Source organism: Lutjanus erythropterus, chromosome 11, assembly GCF_056507025.1.
Source record: "Lutjanus erythropterus isolate fLutEry1 chromosome 11, fLutEry1.hap2, whole genome shotgun sequence".
Taxonomy (NCBI): Eukaryota; Metazoa; Chordata; class Actinopteri; order Lutjaniformes; family Lutjanidae; genus Lutjanus; species Lutjanus erythropterus.
In genome coordinates this window covers 41,593,615-41,615,968 of record NC_139327.1, presented here as the reverse complement: position 1 = coordinate 41,615,968, position 22,354 = coordinate 41,593,615, and the positions used below count along the sequence as shown (strand labels likewise).

Below are 22,354 nucleotides of genomic sequence, written 5' to 3'. Positions count from 1 at the left end.
ACAGGTGAAGCTCCACCTGTTTTTTAATTGACGACATTGTGGCACGATTAATGAATCGATTAGTTGAGAAAATGATCTATACCAAAATAATTGTTGCAAGAATAGGATGCACATCTGTGTCCTCCAGATGTTTGGATCTATTTTTCAATTCATGACATTGTGACAGCATCAGTCGATTGGTTAATCAGAATTGATGGACAGATTGAGAATGAAGATAATGATTAGTTGCGGCCATGTATTGATCAGATGATGTCAGAGATCCTGTTTCTAAAACTAAATCATCTGTTTAAAAATTCTATCAGTGTGTTTGGATTTATTCTACATTCTCGAGGCAGAAACACCGACACCTGTAGGTTCGTTTGAGACAATGACTCTAGAAAGCATTGATCTTGATCTCCTGATCACTTATTTAACTGATCATCAGATGATAACAATCGGCAGCTGATCAATGTGGACGTCCTCGCTACAGTCTGTGTGAGGACGTCACTTTCAGCTGTAAGAAGCTGTGACAGACATTCTTCACTATGTCCTTACTATTATCAATTAATAAGAATTACTGTTCAGATGAATGAAACTAATCGATCAGATTGATCAGAGTGAATCAGGATGAAGCTGCAGCAGAAAAGAAACATGACAGAGAAGCTTCTCTCCTTCATCACCTCTGATAAATCTTCACACCTGCATCCATCCATCCTGCTGCAGCTGTGTGTGTGTGTGTGTGTGTGTGTGTGTGTGTGTGTGTGTGTGTGTCTGTGTGTGTGTGTGTGTGTGTGTGTGTGTGTGTGTGTGTGTGTGTGTGTCTGTGTGTGTGTGTGTGTCTGTGTGTGTGTCTGTGTGTGTGTGTCTGTGTCTGTGTGTGTGTGTGTGTGTGTTCACTGCTGCAGGTTGTTCTTGTTCTAATTAAAAGAAGACGAGGAAAATGATGAATGAATTAAAGAGGAAGAGGAGGAGGTCAGAGAGGAGACAAAGTTTACAGCAGAGACATTATCACTGTGTGTGTGTGTGTGTGTGTGTGTGTGTGTGTGTGTGTGTGTGTGTGTGTTACCTTGATCATGTGACTCTGGCGTGCAGAACATCTTGGACACAACAGGTGACAGGTCCTCGTAGGCAGAGCCAGCTGACTGACAGGTGAGGTGGACCAGATCTACAGAGAGACAGAAAACGTCTTCATGTGATGTGTGTGGTTCAGTGTGAAGACTGACTACAGTGAGACGTGTCCTCACTCAGAGACAGAGACACACAGGAGGACACAGAGGAGACAGAGGACACAGAGGACACAGAGGAGACAGAGGACACAGAGGACACAGAGGACACCGAGGAGACAGAGGACACAGAGGACACCGAGGAGACAGAGGACACTGAGGAGACAGAGGACACCGAGGACACCGAGGAGACAGAGGACACAGAGGAGACAGAGGACACCAAGGACACAGAGGACACCGAGGACAGAGAGGACACAGAGGACACCGAGGACACAGAGGAGACAGAGGACACCGAGGAGACAGAGGACACCGAGGACACAGAGGACACCGAGGACACCGAGGACACATGCTTAATGTCTCAGGAGAAAAAGTCTTTACTGCAGTAGAAGTACAGATACTCCAGTAAAAGTAGAAGTACTGATTTAACCTGTTTACTGCAGTGAAAGTGAAGAAGTTGTTACGTCTGACGTTGTTTTCGTCGTTTTTCTCGATTTGTCTCCGTCATTCGTCCGTGATGTTGGTTATAATTTCACATAAGATTCAAAATCTAAAACTAAAGTCTGGAATACAAACATTTCTGTTCACATTTTCAAACAGACGATGAAAAGAGACTGAAAACAACGTCTGACTCGAGTCTGTTTTACTGTGAAAGAATCACTGGGATCACTGGGATCACTGGGATCACTGGGATCACTGGGATCACTGGGACTGCTGGGCCAAACTGGTGGAAGAAACCCACCAGTTCAGGCAAAAAGAAACAAATGAAAACCTTGACATACAGTCTGCCTGTTATATCATGTTGTTATTAGATCATGTTACATTTTTCTTTGATAAATGAATTCTGTGATTAATTGATTATTGCATTACTTGATTTTTCTTCTAATCAACTCATCAATTAATCAACTAATTGTCTTTGTTACTGTTAAAACCTCATAAATAAGGTTTATAAGACTGTATTGTGGATATGATCACACCCCTGTGTGTGTGTGTGTGTGTGTGTGTGTGTGTGTGTGTGTGTGTGTGTGTGTGTGTGTGTCTGTGTGTGTGTGTGTGTGTGTGTGTGTGATTAGATGGATGGTGTTTTGTTTTAAAGGCGTTCAGGCCCACTGACTCAGTAACCAATCACACTGCAGCATCAGGACAACACAGCAGAAGAAGATGATGATGATTTGACAGGCGAAACACACACACACACACACACACACACACACACACACACACACACACACACACGACCACAGCTGCAGCTGGTTGTGTGTGTGTGTGTGTGTGTGTGTGTGTGTGTGTGTGTGTGTGTGTGTGTGTTGTTGGTCATTAATCAGTGTTTCTCTTCAAGGACACTGGAGGAGTTTCAGCTGCAGAGTCACTGATCATCAACACAACATATATACACCATATATACATCATATATACACCATATATACATCATATATACATCATATATACACCATATATACACCATATATACACCATATATACATCATATATACACCATATATACATCATATATACACCATATATACACCATATATACATCATATATACACCATATATACATCATATATACACCATATATACACCATATATACAATATATATACATCATATATACATCATATATACACCATATATACATCATATATACAATATATATACATCATATATACACCATATATACACCATATATACACCATATATACATCATATATACAATATATATACATCATATATGCATCATATATGCATCATATATGCACCATATATGCATCATATATGCATCATATATGCATCATATATGCATCATATATACACCATATATACACCATATATACACCATATATACACCATATATACACCATATATACACCATATATACACCATATATACATCTTATATACATCTTATATACATCATATATACACCATATATACATCATATATACACCATAGATACACCATATATACACCATATATACACCATATATACACCATATATACAATATATATACATCATATATACATCATATATACATCATATATACAATATATATACACCATATATACATCATATATACAATATATATACATCATATATACATCATATATACACCATATATACATCATATATACAATATATATACATCATATATACATCATATATACAACATATATATATCATATATACACCATATATACACCATATATACACCATATATACATCATATATACAATATATATACATCATATATACAACATATATACAACATATATACACCATATATACATCATATATACATCATATATACATCATATATACAATATATACATCATATATACACCATATATACATCATATATACACCATATATACATCATATATACAACATATATGCAACATATATACATCATATATACATCATATATACAACATATATACATCATATATGCAACATATATACATCATATATACAACATATATACATCATATATGCATCATATATGCAACATATATACAACATATATACATCGTATATAAATCATATATGCAACATATATACAACATATATGCATCATATATGCACCATATATACATCATATATGCAACATATATGCACCATATATACAACATATATGCACCATATATACATCATATATACAACATATACACAACATATACACATCATATATACACCATATATACATCATATATACATCATATATACAACATATATACACCATATATACACCATATATACATCATATATACATCATATATACATCATATATACAACATATATACATCATATATACATCATATATACAACATATATACACCATATATACATCATATATACACCATATATACAATATATATACATCATATATACATCATATATACACCATATATACATCATATATACACCATATATACATCATATATACACCATATATACACCATATATACAATATATATACATCATATATACATCATATATACATCATATATACAATATATATACACCATATATACATCATATATACAATATATATACATCATATATACATCATATATACATCATATATACAATATATATACATCATATATACATCATATATACATCATATATATAACATATATATATCATATATACACCATATATACACCATATATACATCATATATACAATATATATACATCATATATACATCATATATACAACATATATACAACATATATACATCATATATACATCATATATACACCATATATACACCATATATACACCATATATACATCATATATACATCATATATACAACATATTTACACCATATATACATCATATATGCAACATATATACATCATATATGCAACATATATACATCATATATGCATCATATATGCAACATATATACAACATATATACATCGTATATAAATCATATATGCAACATATATACAACATATATGCATCATATATACAACATATATACACCATATATACATCATATATACATCATATATACATCATATATACAATATATACATCATATATACACCATATATACATCATATATACACCATATATACATCATATATACAACATATATGCAACATATATACATCATATATACATCATATATACAACATATATACATCATATATGCAACATATATACATCATATATACAACATATATACATCATATATGCATCATATATGCAACATATATACAACATATATACATCGTATATAAATCATATATGCAACATATATACAACATATATGCATCATATATGCACCATATATACATCATATATGCAACATATATGCACCATATATACAACATATATGCACCATATATACATCATATATACAACATATACACAACATATACACATCATATATACACCATATATACATCATATATACATCATATATACAACATATATACACCATATATACATCATATATACATCATATATACATCATATATACATCATATATACAATATATATACATCATATATACATCATATATACATCATATATATAACATATATATATCATATATACACCATATATACACCATATATACACCATATATACATCATATATACAATATATATACATCATATATACATCATATATACAACATATATACAACATATATACACCATATATACATCATATATACATCATATATACACCATATATACACCATATATACACCATATATACATCATATATACATCATATATACAACATATTTACACCATATATACATCATATATACATCATATATACACCATATATAAACCATATATACATCATATATACATCATATATACAATATATATACATCATATATACATCATACATACATCATATATACAACATATATATATCATATATACACCATACATACATCATATATACACCATATATACACCATATATACAACATATATATATCATATATACATCATATATACACCATATATACACTATATATACATCATATATACACCATATATACACCATATATACATCATATATACAACATATATATATCATATATATATCATATATACACCATATATACATCATATATACATCATATATACACCATATATACATCATATATACACCATATATACATCATATATAAATCATATATACAACATATATATATCATATATACACCATATATACACCATATATACATCATATATACATCATATATACAACATATATACACCATATCATATATACACCATATATACATCATATATACACCATATATACATCATATATACAATATATATACATCATATATACAACATATATACACCATATATACATCATATATACACCATATATACATCATATATACACCATATATACACCATATATACACCATATATACATCATATATACACCATATATACATCATATATACAACATATATACATCATATATACAACATATATACATCATATATGCAACATATATACAACATATATACATCATATATAAATCATATATACAACATATATACAACATATATGCATCATATATGCACCATATATACATCATACATGCAACATATATGCACCATATATACACAACATATATGCACCATATATACATCATATATACAACATATACACAACATATATACATCATATATACACCATATATACAACATATAAACATCATATATACAACATATATACACCATATATACACCATATATACATCATATATACATCATATATACACCATATATACAACATATATACACCATATATACACCATATATACAATATATATACAACATATATACAATATATATACACCATATATACACCATATATACAATATATATACACCATATATACACCATATATACAACATATATACATCATATATACACCATATATACAACATATATACACCATATATACACCATATATACAACATATATACAACATATATACAATATATATACACCATATATACACCATATATACAACATATATACATCATATATACACCATATATACAACATATATACAACATATATACACCATATATACAACATATATACATTATATATGCAACATATATAAATCATATATACATCATATATACATCATATATACAACACATATACATCATATATACATCATATATAAATCATATATACAACATATATACATCATATATACATCATATATACAACATATATACACCATATATACACCATATATACACCATATATACACCATATATACAATATATATACACCATATATACATCATATATACACCATATATACAACATATATACACCATATATACATAATATATACATCATATATACAACATATATACATAATATATACACCATATATACATAATATATACATCATATATACAACATATATACACCATATATACATAATATATACATCATATATACAACATATATACATAATATATACACCATATATACATAATATATACATCATATATACACCATATATACAACATATATACAACATATATACATCATATATACATCATATATACACCATATATACATAATATATACACCATATATACATAATATATACACCATATATACATCATATATACACCATATATACACCATATATACAATATATATACATCATATATACACCATATACACCATATATACATCATATATACAACAAATATACACCATATATACATCATATATACACTATATACAATATATATACATCATATATACAACATATATACACCATATATACAACATATATACACCATATATACACCATATATACAATATATATACACCATATATACACCATATATACACCATATATACAATATATATACATCATATATACACCATATACACCATATATACATCATATATACAACAAATATACAACATATATACATCATATATACACCATATATACAATATATATACATCATATATACAACATGATGATGATATAAGATGAGATCTGAATCTGTAGACGTTTATGAAAGGACTGGAGCTCATGAGATATAAGTGACCACAGTGAAATTAACAGACATCACTACGATAACTGGTCTCGTTCCAGACAACAATGAGGACCGACGTGAGGGACTGGTCTACAGTATATGTTGTCATGACAACAACCTTTCCCTTAATGTTGCAAAAAAAGGAGTTAAAAATCGATTTCAGGAAATCCAGTTTACATGAAGGACCTCCGACTCCGTCTGCTGGTCTGTGAACATCAGCTGCGTTGTCAAGAAGGAACAACAGACACAATTTTTTCTGAGATGACTTAATAAACATGTTATAACCACTAAACAACAGAAAGTGGAAGTACACATGTCTGTACCTTCTCTCAGACCACCTGCCTCACAGACGGGTTCTCCCTCCAGGATCTGCACTTCTCTTCAAAACTCTTCACCATTAGTTTAATCCACATCACAGTTCAGCTCTTAAATATCAATAATCATATTGATCCTCAAACTAAAACACAGGAAACATTTTAAATCATATTTAACATATTTTCTCTCAAACAGTTGTAGCTTTTTGAAAGTATTACATGTTTTTTAATTACTTTATTCCATTTAAAGATATTTCTGACATTCCTCAGTGTGCCACTAGAGGGAGCCTGAGTACCACCAGTGGTCCTCGAACCACAGTTTGAGAAACACGTTACGGCTCACAGACATCCTGATCATCAAAGCTTTGACAGACGAAGCACAGACACAAAGACTCCAGGCTGCCTTCACTCAGCATTGATGTTAAACTGTGTTCACCACGTTAGATATCAGTGTCTGTCCCTGAATACAGACGATGTGACATCATGGACGCCAGAGAGACGACAGGAGACGGACATTAAATATTAAGATCAGTGTTTGTGACTCACATGTTCCAGGCATGCAGGTCATCGTGGACGAACACAACTCCACCATCTTCACCGCTGGACACCCTGCTGCTACTGGAGGAACTGTTACCATGGAGACCTCACCAGACAGACAGATGGACAGAAGGACGGAGAGACAGACAGATAAAAGTTTCACTTTAGTTTAAGCAGTCAGATAAAAGTCTTTAATGAAAAACCTCCTCTGAGTGTTGAAAACCAGATTAGTTTCATCTTATTACTGAACACTGCAGGCTAACACACACACACACACACACACACACACGCGCACGCACGCACGCGCGCACGCACGCACGCACGCACGCACGCACGCACGCGCACGCACGCACGCACGCACGCGCACACACACACACACACACACGCGCGCACGCACGCACGCACACACAGAAGAAGATCTATGAAGCATCATAATTCTCTGACCAAACTTAATTCAATATTTCAATATTTAACTCACACCTAATTAGTGAAGTGTGTGTGTGTGTGTGTGTGTGTGTGTGTGTGTGTGTGTGTGTGTGTGTGTTCAGACAGATGAATTTGGGGATTTTCTTGAGTTAGTGACTCTTTATTTGACTCCTCTCTTTCTCCTGTCTCATTACCATCAGTCCCATAATTCATTGGGGCTGAAGGACACAGTGACCTCTGACCTGACATCAGATAGTTAGCATCACTAGCACCGTGAGCTAACTTTCCACAGGATGTTAGCAGGGTTTCTGACAGAAAGCCTGACAGAGCAGCGCTGCAGCTAAAGACATACAGAACGTGGAACAATAAAGACAAAATAAAGACATGGACCTGATTTACCTGCTGGTCTGAATCACTGGAGAGAACAGAACCGTCAGTTATCAGGACCGCTCTGGACAGACACCTGCACACAGACAGACAGGCAGACAGACAGGCAGGCAGAGAGAGAGACAGGCAGAGAGAGAGACAGGCAGGCAGAGAGAGAGGGGAGAGAGAGACAGGCAGGCAGAGAGAGAGGGGAGAGAGAGACGGGCAGGCAGAGAGAGAGAGAGACAGGCAGGCAGAGAGAGAGAGAGACAGGCAGGCAGAGAGAGAGACAGGCAGGCAGAGAGAGAGGGGAGAGGGAGACGGGCAGGCAGAGAGAGAGAGAGACAGGCAGGCAGAGAGAGAGGGGAGAGAGATTACAGGTTTGGACTGACCCAAACTGAATGTGTGCAAATTAATAAAAAAAATATCAGCAGATCAAAGTTTCAATCCGAGTTAAACAAACATTATGTATTATTGTTGTTGTTGTCGTCGTCGTCGTCGTCAAGCTGCAGTGTGGTTAAATGTTTGCTAGGACACTTTGATGGTTACTGAGGTGTGTGAGTTTGCTGCTCTGATGATTTTTGGTGGCTGTTGATTGGTGGTTTCTGACCTGGTGGGTGTGGCCACCCTCTTCCGGTCCGATCCCACACGACCCTCCTCCACTATGAAATGGCTGCAGCTGATTCGCTGTCCTCGGCTGTCAATCACTGCCTTACACCTGGGAAAAGGGGGAGGAGACAAGACACCATGATGTCATTGATCAGACAAACAAAAAGTTATGTTTACATTTTGGAACATAGGATATAAAAGATGATGAAACTACTCAGTCCAGCACAAGGCATGATGGGAAATGTGAGCTGTCATTACACTACACTAAAAAAAAAATAATAATATTTTTCACCTGATGTTTGAGTCATGTGATATTCCAGATGTTACCTGAGGAACTGCTGCTCCTTTTGTTGTAAATATACTTTGCTTGTAAATGCTCTTTTTTTTGGGTAAATGATTTTTGTCTATGCATTTCTAAGTGTGTTGTATTTTGTATATATACATGTGTGATCACATGACCTGTGGGGTGACCACCATTGGTTGTATATATGGAGGAGTGTGTCCTTATCTTGTTCATGTGTGATGATGATGAAACGTCACGCGGTGATGTCATTAAATGTCCTAAAGCTGTTACTACAATAACATCATCATCACACATCAGGATGAAGCCTCTGTTTGTCCTGTTAAAGTTACTGCATTAAACTGTTAATATATACTAAACACTTCCTGTATCCCTTTCAAATTAAAAGCCCACAAGCGTTGCATTGTTTGTTGAATCGTTGTTTGAAACAGTCGTCATTGTTTCGTATTTTGAGGTGGTGAGTACGGTGGCCGACAAGTGCAAACGCGCTGCATATACAGACAGGCGCTACAAATACAGAAACGCGCTGCATATAAGAAAACAGATGCAAAAGGAAATCGCTGCAAATACAGAAACGCGCTGCATAAACAGAAACGTGCTGCAAATACAGAAACGCGCTGCATAAACAGAAACGTGCTGCAAATACAGAAACGCGCTGCATAAACAGAAACGTGCTGCAAATACAGAAACGCGCTGCAAATGAGAAAACAAATGCAAAACGAAAACGCCGCATATACAGTCACACAACGGAAGTGCTCCAGGCCTCTAGGGGCAGTGCTGAGCTTTCCCCGAGAGACAGACAACGGACGAATCAACCTGCGGAGGAGAAGAATAGGCCTACGTGAGAAGTAGAAAGTTATTGGTGAGAGGAAAATTGGAGGCGGGAGAGGCAAAAAATCAGAAAATGTAAATCCGACAAACAAACAAAAATGTAAAAATGTAAAAATGTAAATCAGCTGCACTTTCTTAATACAGTAAAAGATGAGGGCCACATGTGGAAAAAAGAAAGAAAGAAAGAAAAAGAAAAAAGAATACATACTTTTTCATGTAGCCTCTCCCACCTCCAATTTTCCTCTCACCAATAACCTTCTACTTCTCACATTTTTTTTTAGTTTAAAAAACAGTTACGGGATGTTTATTCTTCATAATTACGTTTCCCCTTTCGGGATTTTTTTTATTTTATTTTATTTTTTTTAAACAAACTTTATTGTCATGTTGAAGACATACAAGGAAACATGACATTATATAAGCAACATGACAACACTCAAACATAAAACAACAGTGGGAGTAACAGACAGTAAGGATTTTATCTAGTAATATGTGCCATAATATTTTCACGTAGGCTTATTCCTCTCCTCCGCAGGTTGATTCGTCCGTTGTCTGTCTCTCGGGGGAAAGCTCAGCACTGCCCCTAGAGGCCTGGAGCACTTCCGTTGTGTGACTGTATATGCGGCGTTTTCGTTTTGCATTTGTTTTCTCATTTGCAACGCGTTTCTGTATTTGCGGCGTTTTCGTTTTGCATCTGTTTTCCTATATGCAGCGCGTTTCTGTATTTGCAGCGATTTCCTTTTGCATCTGTTTTCTCATTTGCAGCGCGTTTCTGTATTTGCAGCGATTTCCTTTTGCATCTGTTTTCTTATATGCAGCGCGTTTCTGTATTTGTAGCGCCTGTCTGTATATGCAGCGCGTTTGCACTTGTCGGCCACCGTAGGTGAGAGACTTTGACTGCTGTGATGGACTGCTATAATCAAATAAATACATGTGATATATGTTTAAAATTCAGGGTTTGTTGTGTCCTTTATTAGTTCATATGTTCTCAGAGACATCAAATGTCTCTTTTACGTCTACAAAAGTTTAAGAGCCTCTGATCAATACTATTAAAAATGTCTCCATCTGTAAAGTTTCAGAAAATATCGATATGATGTTAATAGAGTGTGACGTGACGACTGACGGTCCAAAACATTATTCACCTTTCACCTTTAATTGATACACTAACATGAATTAACTGGACAGTGGAGAAAAAAAACAGATCCTCTGATTTGAATATTTCACTTTATTAAACTGTGATTTCAGGATAAAAATGATAAATGATTGATCCTGAAGCTGCTGCCTTTTCAAGGGTGTCTTACACACACACACACACACACACACACACACACACACACACACACGCTGCTGAAACCTATTATTGGGAATAATGATGCGCACAGAAGCTCATCCATAACCTCTGACACAAACACACACACTCTGGGGGCCCGCAGCACTAGGTCTCACACACACACACACACACACACACACACACACACACACACAATAGACATGTGATAATAAGACACACACACTGCTGCCTGTTTAGCATTGTTAGCATCTCCATGTTCAGATGAAGTGAGTGCAGAGTGACAGAGGAACAACAGACATCACTGACACACACTGTTATCCAGTTCAGAGGAAAACCAGACACACAATAAAAGTGACTCTCCTCTTTCACCTGGTCAAAATCCACACGAGGCTGGACTTGTCCTCCACCCTTCACAACAGGCTGCGCACAGTATGTGACCGAGTCAACATGCTAACAGGCTAATGTTACCATGACGACAGGATCTGACTGATGAAGTCATTTTTTAAACTGTAACCTTCGATAGGTCACCTCTGTGTGTGTGTGTGTCAATCAGTCATTTAATCTGGCAGCTGACAAGGCAGAAAATAACGATGGAGGAGAGGAGAGGAAGAGGAGGAGGAGAAGATGATGAGAAGAGGAGAGGAGGAGGAGGAGAGGAAGAGGAGGAGAAGAAGAGAGGAGGAGGAGGAGGAGGAGGAGGAGGAGGAGGAGGAGAGGAAGATGATGAGAAGAGGAGAGGAGGAGGAGGAGGAGAGGAAGATGATGAGAAGAGGAGGAGGAGGAGGAGGAGGAGAGGAAGAGGAGGTTAAATTATAATGTTCATTTCCTCTCCATAAATTGAATATTATCATAAATTATCATCCAATCACAGCTCTGAACAGGAAGGTCACACACACACACACACACACACACACACACACACACACACACACACGTTTAAAGTTGATGAGGACAGAAACAGTCGTCTCACCTGTTCACAGGCTGCAGGTAAACATCGTCACTCATAAACATGTTGATCACTAAACTCTGTCTCTGACAAATCAATCAATCTATCTTTGAGTACTCTAATTACTCTGAGTACTCTGAGTATTACCTGTTGGTGTCCTTGTCCACCAGCAGACAGTTGACTGAGTGTCTCAGACAGTAGATTCCTCCGAACACAGCACACATCCTGAAACAAACAATGACATCAACAGGTGTGTCATCCAATCATCTACAGGTGTGTCACAGTGTCGTCCAATCAACATGAAGGAAACTGTGACAGACACAGGTGTGCTGACAGAGCTGCATTCAAAATAAAAGTCCATAGAGATGACTTTTACTTTGAAAGTTACACAATGAGGCCAGAAGTATCTGGACAGTGAGAGGAACTCTAGCTCAAAATCAATAATACCCGTTAATAATGATTTTATTGAGGTCAGAATTAACATCTGATACAAATTATTAGTAAATTATACAGGAAACAGACAGACGTCACACTATAAATACACTGAAAATATAGAAATAGAAATATATTGATTAGTGCAGCTCTAAATTACAGTAAACAAGACTGAATCCTGCTACTGTGTGTGTGTGTGTGTGTGTGTGTGTGTGTGTGTGTGTGTGTGTGTGTGTGTGTGTGTGTGTGTCTGAGCAGTAATACCCGCTGAGGATCATCTAATATGTAAATGAGTGGGGCCCTGGGCGACACCCTCTCCATTAATATTCATTGTCTGTTCTAATGAGATGGTCACCATGACGACCAGCTGATCTGCCTCCAGACACTCTGGTACTGTCTCATACTGCACTACTACTGCAGTACTCCACACACAGTACACACAGTACACTTTGACACAGTTTTTTTTAAAACTCCTATCAGTTTCATGGTATTTGATGGTATTTTTTTTTCATGCAGCAGTTTTCTTACCCACATTTTCTTCTGATGAGAACAGAATTACTGCAGTTGATCGTCTTTAAACAGAACATTTTACTGTCAGAAGGACTGGATCAGGTGTTTTTCATGTCCAGACAGGTAAAAGTATGACCCCTTCAAAGTATGGTTACCATCACGTGGCGAGGACGACTATACGATTAAACGTCCCCACACACACTAGTCAGCACCAGAAATACTAGCAGTTTAAAATATTTATCAATATTTCATTCATAAACGATGTCAGTTATCTGTTGCCTCTAAGATTTTATGCAGCTGCACGCCACTAGTCGGGGCTGCGTCCCTGCCAGACGGCAGCTCCTCTCACCCAGAGCGTATGAACCGATCGCCGTGGAAACTCTGGATGTTTATATCAGCAAAGTTGGACAGATGAATGTAGACTGTGACAGAATAAGCTGATATATTTTCACTCGACTGGAGAAACATGACCACATTAAACACAGACACAGACAGAAACCTGCAGGCGGAGCTGCTGCTGCTGTTAGCACTGCTAACATTAGCCACACTGTGTGTCGGGCTGCAGCTAACGTTAGCCACGCTGTGTGTCGGGCTGCAGCTAACGTTAGCCACGCTGTGTGTCAGGCTGGCAGCTAACGTTAGCCACGCTGTGTGTCAGGCTGGCAGCTAACGTTAGCCACGCTGTGTGTCAGGCTGCAGCTAACGTTAGCCACGCTGTGTGTCAGGCTGCAGCTAACGTTAGCCACGCTGTGTGTCGGGCTGCAGCTAACGTTAGCCACACTGTGTGTCAGGCTGGCAGCTAACGTTAGCCACACTGTGTGTCGGGCTGCAGCTAACGTTAGCCACACTGTGTGTCGGGCTGCAGCTAACGTTAGCCACACTGTGTGTCAGGCTGGCAGCTAACGTTAGCTCTGGGACACTGTGACCCTCTTCAGTCTGAAAACACTGAAACACTTTCCCGCCGCGCACGTTCTGGACATTGTTTGGGTTTTTCACCAGTATGACGTATATGAAAAATTAATATAACGAAAATAAAGACCGGTTTTTGGTACGAACCAGTATACTGCACAGGCCTAGTGGTAGTCATAGCAACCATTTAAGTGGCAGCGATAATGACAATATTAGTCGTAGTACAACAACAGTCTGACACCTCATGAGATAGACAGACAGGTAAAGAGATAGACAGGTCCTTACCTACAGAAACACTGGGGGATCTCTCCAAGGCCATAGACGGGAAACAGGAAGGGCGTGTTGCCGTAGCGACCAAGGCAGCGCAGGAAGTGACGTGTGGAGGCAAGGCCCTCCTCTGTGGGTGTGTCCTCTGTTACCATGGCAATAGAGTGAAGCAGGAAGTGCTCCAGGTTGTCACCGAGCTGCTGGTCCCGGAGGAACTCCAAATATGGCCGCCCATTATAGGCTGTGGGGGAAGAGCATTAAAAGACTATGTTACCCAAAATGCAAAGCAATGACAGGCAATAGGTGCGTTCGAGATGATCCAGGTCTGCGCAGAATCGATCAGCGGCGGTCGGCGCACAATGCATGCTGGTTAGATTTGTGTCCGACTTGATCCCGACTTGCTCCGACGTCATGCACACGTGGGCAACGATGACCTCATGGGATCGAGGCGCCGCAGTTTGTAGAGCCAGGCGCCGCAGCTGCTCTCCACCGACTGCAAACACCTGACTGTCACCTGATCGATGAGCTGACAGGCTCTGATTGGCTCTTAACTTTGACAACAAACATCACATGTTGTATAAAATAGTAATTTTCTGTGTAACTGTAATATTTAAAGACATATCAGTCTTCTGTTGTCTGATGAACAGACAATTGCACAAGTCCCTCCAATCCAAGTCCCAAGCAAGTATCAAGTAATTCGGTCCAAGTCTCAAGCTTTTTTGTCATGGGCAAGTCAAGTCAAGTCAAGTCAAGTCAAGTCACAAGGTTGTCGAGTCAAGTCAAGTCTCTCACTATTGTTCCTCATCCAAAAACAGCCTGCAGTCTAGTCTGCATGGATTAAAGCATAAAGCTGTTCTATTCTTACATGTTTGATCATTTAGACCAAGGAAAGGCTTCATTCCTGGGCTCAGGTTGGAGGGGGCGGGGGGGGGGGGGGCAGGACCACAGATAAACAAACTATATACTTCTATTTCTCTATCTGTGGGTGGGACCTCATTAAATTATGGAGTAATTATTTAAAATATTTCAAAACAGGCCTATTTGTGGAAAAAAATCTAATATTTGAGTTATTATAACAGCTTTTCCCCCCCAGTTGTCCTTAATATAGTGAAGAAACCCACAACCAGAGGTAGAAAAGCCACGACACGTCATGTTTTTGACAGAACAGCTGACTGACTGTCAGAGAGGAGGAGAGCAGAGCAGCGGTCAGGTGAAGGAGGGGCCTGTTGCACCGTGGCGAAGCGGGCGCTCGTCTGTCGTTTCCCCGTTGCGGAGCGGGGGTTGGGGGCGGCAGTCATCTTGTCTCAAGTCGAGTCGAGTCTCGAGTCTCTGACCCTCCAAGTCTGAGTCGAGTTGCAAGTCGTCAAATTTGCGACTCGAGTCAACTCGAGTCCGAGTCCCTATGACTCGAGTCCAATTGTCTGGTGATGAAGTTTGAATCTGTCAGCAGCAGATATTTAGTGTCTGATAATAATAAAGGTTCTATATGACTGATCAAAAGAACAGTTTGGTTCTTTACAAGGCAGATAAAAGAACAGATGAGTCAAAAGGAGGATCTCTTCTATTTTAACTTCAATCAACGATCAAGAACGCACTTTATTTCTTCAGCTGTGATCAATGACCTGCAGACTACAGGTGACCTGCAGGTGATCTGACAGGATGTTCGTGTCTCTTCCTCTAGTCTCTCTGAAGTCTGTTGAAAACTGTCCGACTGCGTCCTCCTGATCTCGTCTCTCCAGACGAGACGCACTTCATCTCAAACGAACCTAATGTTAGTAAGTAGGAGGAGAGATGACTGATGATGTCATCAGGTGTCTCACCTTGCTGCTCCTCCGTCTCCTCCACACAGGAAGTGAGGAAACGCATCAACTTCCTCTTTTCAACCACAGACAGCTGACGACTGGCAAACACATCTGCTCTGCTGCAGGGTACCTGAGAGACAGACAGACAGACAGACAGACAGACAGGTCAACACAGAGACAAAACGAGAGACAGGCAGGGGGGCAGAGAGACAGACAGGTCCATGGAGAGACAGACAGGGAGACAGACAGGTCAGCAGAAAGACAGACAGAGAGACAGACAGGTCCACAGAGAGACAGAGAGAGAGACAGACAGAAAGACAGACCAGTCAGCAGAGAGACAGACAGGTCCACAGAGACAGACAGGTCAGTGGGGAGACAGACAGGTCCAAAGAGACAGACAGGTCCACGGGGAGACAGACAGGTCAGTGGGGAGACAGACAGGTCCACAGAGACAGACAGGTCAGTGGGGAGACAGACAGGTCCACAGAGACAGACAGGTCAGTGGGGAGACAGACAGGTCCACAGAGACAGACAGGTCAGTGGGGAGACAGACAGGTCCACAGAGACAGACAGGTCAGCGGGGAGACAGACAGGTCCAAAGAGACAGACAGGTCCACAGAGACAGACAGGTCAGTGGGGAGACAGACAGGTCCACAGAGACAGACAGGTCCACAGAGACAGACAGGTCAGTGGGGAGACAGACAGGTCCACAGAGACAGACAGGTCAGCGGGGAGACAGACAGGTCCAAAGAGACAGACAGGTCCACAGAGACAGACAGGTCAGTGGGGAGACAGACAGGTCCACAGAGACAGACAGGTCATACTCACTTGTTCCACCTTCCCGTGGCGATAGGTCAGTATTCTGGTGACATTCTTGAACTCTGCATAGCGACTGACGTTTGATTTAATGAGCAGATCAACCAATGAGCCGCGAGAATACATGAGCTACAGGAAGAAGACGAGAAAGAGTTGGTCAGCTGACTGTCACAGTCACATACTAAATCATTTTATATGATATTACAGTGTGATGTCATTTTGGCTCTGTTGTGTTCTATGTTTACATCAGACAGCGTTACCTTGGAGACCAGGTCGATGTTGAACCTGCGTCCTTCCTTCACCAGCTGAGCGTAAGTGATCTTCTTCTTCGTTGGTTCCGATTGGCTCTGAGCAGCAGGGGGTGTCGGCTGGTCTGCCTCTGGCTCCGCCCCCTCTGCCTGGGAGGCCTGTGTGATTGGATGAAAAACACCTGTCTGTACGGTAGATTTCCCATCCTTCACCGCTGTCATATTGATTAAGGATGATGACACAGCAGTCTAATTCTGTTTCTGATTGGTCAGCACTGGACTGCAGCTGATGTGTTTTTATTAAGGACGTGAAGATCACATATGAGCGCCTCCTGCTGATAAATATCTCATGATTGATCCTCACCGGTTCTTCTTCCTCTCTGTCTGCGGTTCCCTCAGGTTCCTCCTTTGTTTCTTCTTGTTTTGAATCTGGAACAAAAAAGAACAACAGATTTCAGAAACTGAAACCTGATGATTTAATTATCAAGTATCTGATGAGTCAAACTGAACTCTACATGTTTATTATATTCATATATTTGATGAAGAATCAATATCTGATCAGGATCATTGATCAGGATCAAACCTGTGGATTCTGTCTCTGATGTTTCTTTTACAGTGTCTTCATCAGCTCCTCCTGTTTCTTCTTCTGTGGTGTTTGGAGGATCAGGACTCAAAGATTCCTCCTCCTCATCTTCCTCACTGAGAACAAAATCAATAACTAAATCGATAATTGGTGTTATCAGGACTGAAGTTTACTGATCAAACCAAAAAGACAAACAGCTTTTCATGTGAAACATCTGTGCAGGAAGTGCCAGAGTCCAGACTGACAGTGAGGTTTACCTGACGAAACAGAACACCTGCAGGTTACTTATGGAGGTGGAGTCTGAGTGTGACAGGTAGATCAGCTCCTCCCCTTCCTCCAACAGGCTCGACCAATCCTGAGCCTCCTCTGGCTGAGACTCCTCCTACACACACACACAGAGGTTACATTAGGTGCGTTCGAGATGATCCAGGTCTGCGCAGAATCGATCAGTGGCGGTCGGCGCACGATGCATGCTGGTTAGATTTGTGTCCGACTTGATCCCGACTTGCACATGTGGGCAACGATGACCTCACGAGATCGAGGCGCCGCAGTTTGTAGAGCCAGGCGCCGCAGCTGCTCTCCACCGACTGCAAACACCTGACTGTCACCTGATCGATGAGCTGACAGGCTCTGATTGGCTCTTAACTTTGACAACAAACATCACATGTTGTATAAAATAGTAATTTTCTGTGTAACTGTAATATTTAATGACATATCAGTCTTCTGTTGTCTGATGAATAATCAGATATTTAGTGTCTGATAATAATAAAGGTTCTATATGACTGATCAAAAGAACAGTTTGGTTCTTTACAAGGCAGATAAAAGAACCGATGAGTCAAAAGGAGGATCTCTTCTATTTTAACTTCAATCAACGATCAAGAACGCACTTTATTTCTTCAGCTGTGATCAATGACCTGCAGACTACAGGTGACCTACAGGTGACCTGACAGGATGTTCGTGTCTCTTCCTCTAGTCTCTCTGAAGTCTGTTGAAAACTGTCCGACTTGACTGCAGACTTTCGTCTCCACTTCCTGCTGCGGCCGCCTGATCTCGTCTCTCCAGACGAGGCGCACTTCATCTCGAACGCACATAATAACTGATCAATAACGTCATCAGTGCAGCTGATCAATATTTCACTGAATTCATGTTCTACTTCCTCCATCTTTGCCATCGTGCTCTGTAGAATCCACCATGTTTGTAGTTTTTCTACAGGAACATGGAGGTGACTCCAGCAGCCAATCAGAGAGCAGTGTTGTACTCACATGATGCTGCTGTATCCAGGTGAGCAGGCCGTTGAAGGTGAAGCTGGCCCAGTTAGCAGCATAATAACTCCTCCTGAAAACACACAGAGAGGTTCACCTGTCAGACAGGTGAGTCTCAGGATGGACTTCATCCATCACCTGATCATCAAACTGTTTAACATTCAAACAGATCAAACATCAAAGATCAGGTGAGTCTCAGGTGTTTGCGACTGTGAACATGAGGACTGACCTGTCCACATGAAGAACTCTCTGTCCCACTCTGGAGCAGGCTGCTGCCACCACCGACTCAGCAAGACCTCAACACCGCAGCAATAATACATCATCAATATACAATCAATAACATGTTCACACATTTTTCAACTAGTGATCAATCTGCCAATAATTTCTCCACTAATCTATCACTTGTTTGGTTCATAAAATGAAAATGAAAAGGAAAGAAACCAGAAAATATTCACATTTAAATCTGAAATCAGAGAATTTGGACTGTTTTTAATCAAAAAATGACTCAAAACAATTAATCGATTATCAAACTAGTTCTTAATTTAATCAATTGACCATTGCAGCTCTGGTAAAAAAAAAAAAAAAAAAAAAAAAATCACAGTTAGAAATTGAATCAGAAGAATGACATCATTCACACACACACACACACACACACACACACACACACACACACACACAGCTGACATCTGTTGTTAACATCCTGCTGCTAACTGATAGCATCATCATAACATCACGTGACGGTCTGACAGCGAAGCATTTATCCTGTTAGCTAGCATTATCAGCTAACTCTGTGAGCAGCATACAAACATGAAGACAACATATAAACCTGCTGAAGCTAACAGTTAGCAGCGGTGCTAACAGTCTCAGCCGCCGTGTTTTATATCACAGCTGTTTATTCGCTAGCTAACGGCAGGCTGTTGCTAGCCTATGCCATTTAAAATGAACGGACCGTTAGCCGCCAGCTAACGCCCAGGCTAAGCCCAGCTTGTGTCCCGGTTCGGACCGGTTTAACGCGGGACTCAGGGGTGTTCTGGACCGAGAAGAAGCCCAACCGAACAGGGACATAATCAGACCGATGATCCAGATCTGTTATTAAAAAAAAGACAGCAGGTGAGCCCGTACCTGTGCCCAGAATGACGACGTCAAATTCAGACGGAAGATCCTCAGCAGCCATGTTATTAGCAGAGAGAGAGCGAGTCACGTGACAGGGAGGCTCACTCATCTATACGTCATCACAACACAACACACACACACACACACACACACACACACAAGTCTTAAATGACTTACATTTATTTTAAATTTTATTTTCAAGATTATTGAATTTCACATCAGTCACAGACAGACAGGTAGATAGACAGAAAGAAAGAAAGAAAGATAGACAGGTAGATAGACAGAAAGAAAGATAGACAGACAGGTAGATAGACAGACAGAAAGAAAGAAAGATAGACAGGTAGATAGACAGAAAGAAAGATAGACAGACAGGTAGATAGACAGACAGAAAGAAAGAAAGATAGACAGACAGACAGACAGAAAGAAAGATAGACAGACAGAAAGATAGACAGACAGACAGGTAGATAGACAGACAGAAAGAAAGATAGACAGACAGACAGGTAGATAGACAGACAGAAAGAAAGATAGACAGACAGACAGGTAGATAGACAGACAGAAAGAAAGAAAGATAGACAGAAAGAAAGAAAGATAGACAGACAGACAGAAAGAAAGATAGACAGACAGACAGGTAGATAGACAGACAGAAAGAAAGAAAGATAGACAGAAAGAAAGAAAGATAGACAGACAGAAAGATAGACAGACAGACAGGTAGATAGACAGACAGAAAGAAAGATAGACAGACAGACAGGTAGATAGACAGACAGAAAGAAAGAAAGATAGACAGAAAGAAAGAAAGATAGACAGACAGATAGACAGACAGGAAGAAAGAAAGATAGACAGACAGACAGAAAGAAAGATAGACAGACAGACAGGTAGATAGACAGACAGAAAGAAAGATAGACAGACAGATAGACAGACAGGAAGAAAGAAAGATAGACAGACAGACAGAAAGATAGATAGACAGACAGACAGGTAGATAGACAGACAGAAAGATAGATAGATAGATAGATAG

General features: G+C 38.9%; 1 protein-coding gene across 1 annotated transcript in view; it reads right to left on the bottom strand.

Annotated features, from left to right (window-relative positions):
* chm (CHM Rab escort protein) overlaps positions 1 to 21,423 on the bottom strand; it is a 25,576-nt gene extending 4,153 nt beyond the window's left edge. Inside the window, exons 1-15 of the mRNA XM_084730232.1 lie at positions 21,352 to 21,423; positions 20,459 to 20,525; positions 20,230 to 20,302; positions 19,225 to 19,349; positions 18,968 to 19,083; positions 18,749 to 18,813; positions 18,397 to 18,543; positions 18,149 to 18,265; positions 17,339 to 17,450; positions 15,537 to 15,759; positions 13,548 to 13,625; positions 10,036 to 10,143; positions 9,459 to 9,522; positions 8,643 to 8,739; positions 1,046 to 1,144 (exon numbers count right to left, since the gene is read on the bottom strand). Coding sequence (XP_084586358.1) covers positions 1,046 to 1,144; positions 8,643 to 8,739; positions 9,459 to 9,522; positions 10,036 to 10,143; positions 13,548 to 13,625; positions 15,537 to 15,759; positions 17,339 to 17,450; positions 18,149 to 18,265; positions 18,397 to 18,543; positions 18,749 to 18,813; positions 18,968 to 19,083; positions 19,225 to 19,349; positions 20,230 to 20,302; positions 20,459 to 20,525; positions 21,352 to 21,403 — 1,543 coding nt within the window. The 5' untranslated portion in view covers positions 21,404 to 21,423. The remainder of the gene's footprint in view (positions 1 to 1,045; positions 1,145 to 8,642; positions 8,740 to 9,458; positions 9,523 to 10,035; positions 10,144 to 13,547; positions 13,626 to 15,536; positions 15,760 to 17,338; positions 17,451 to 18,148; positions 18,266 to 18,396; positions 18,544 to 18,748; positions 18,814 to 18,967; positions 19,084 to 19,224; positions 19,350 to 20,229; positions 20,303 to 20,458; positions 20,526 to 21,351) is intronic.
* Between the last annotated feature and the right edge of the window lie 931 nt (positions 21,424 to 22,354).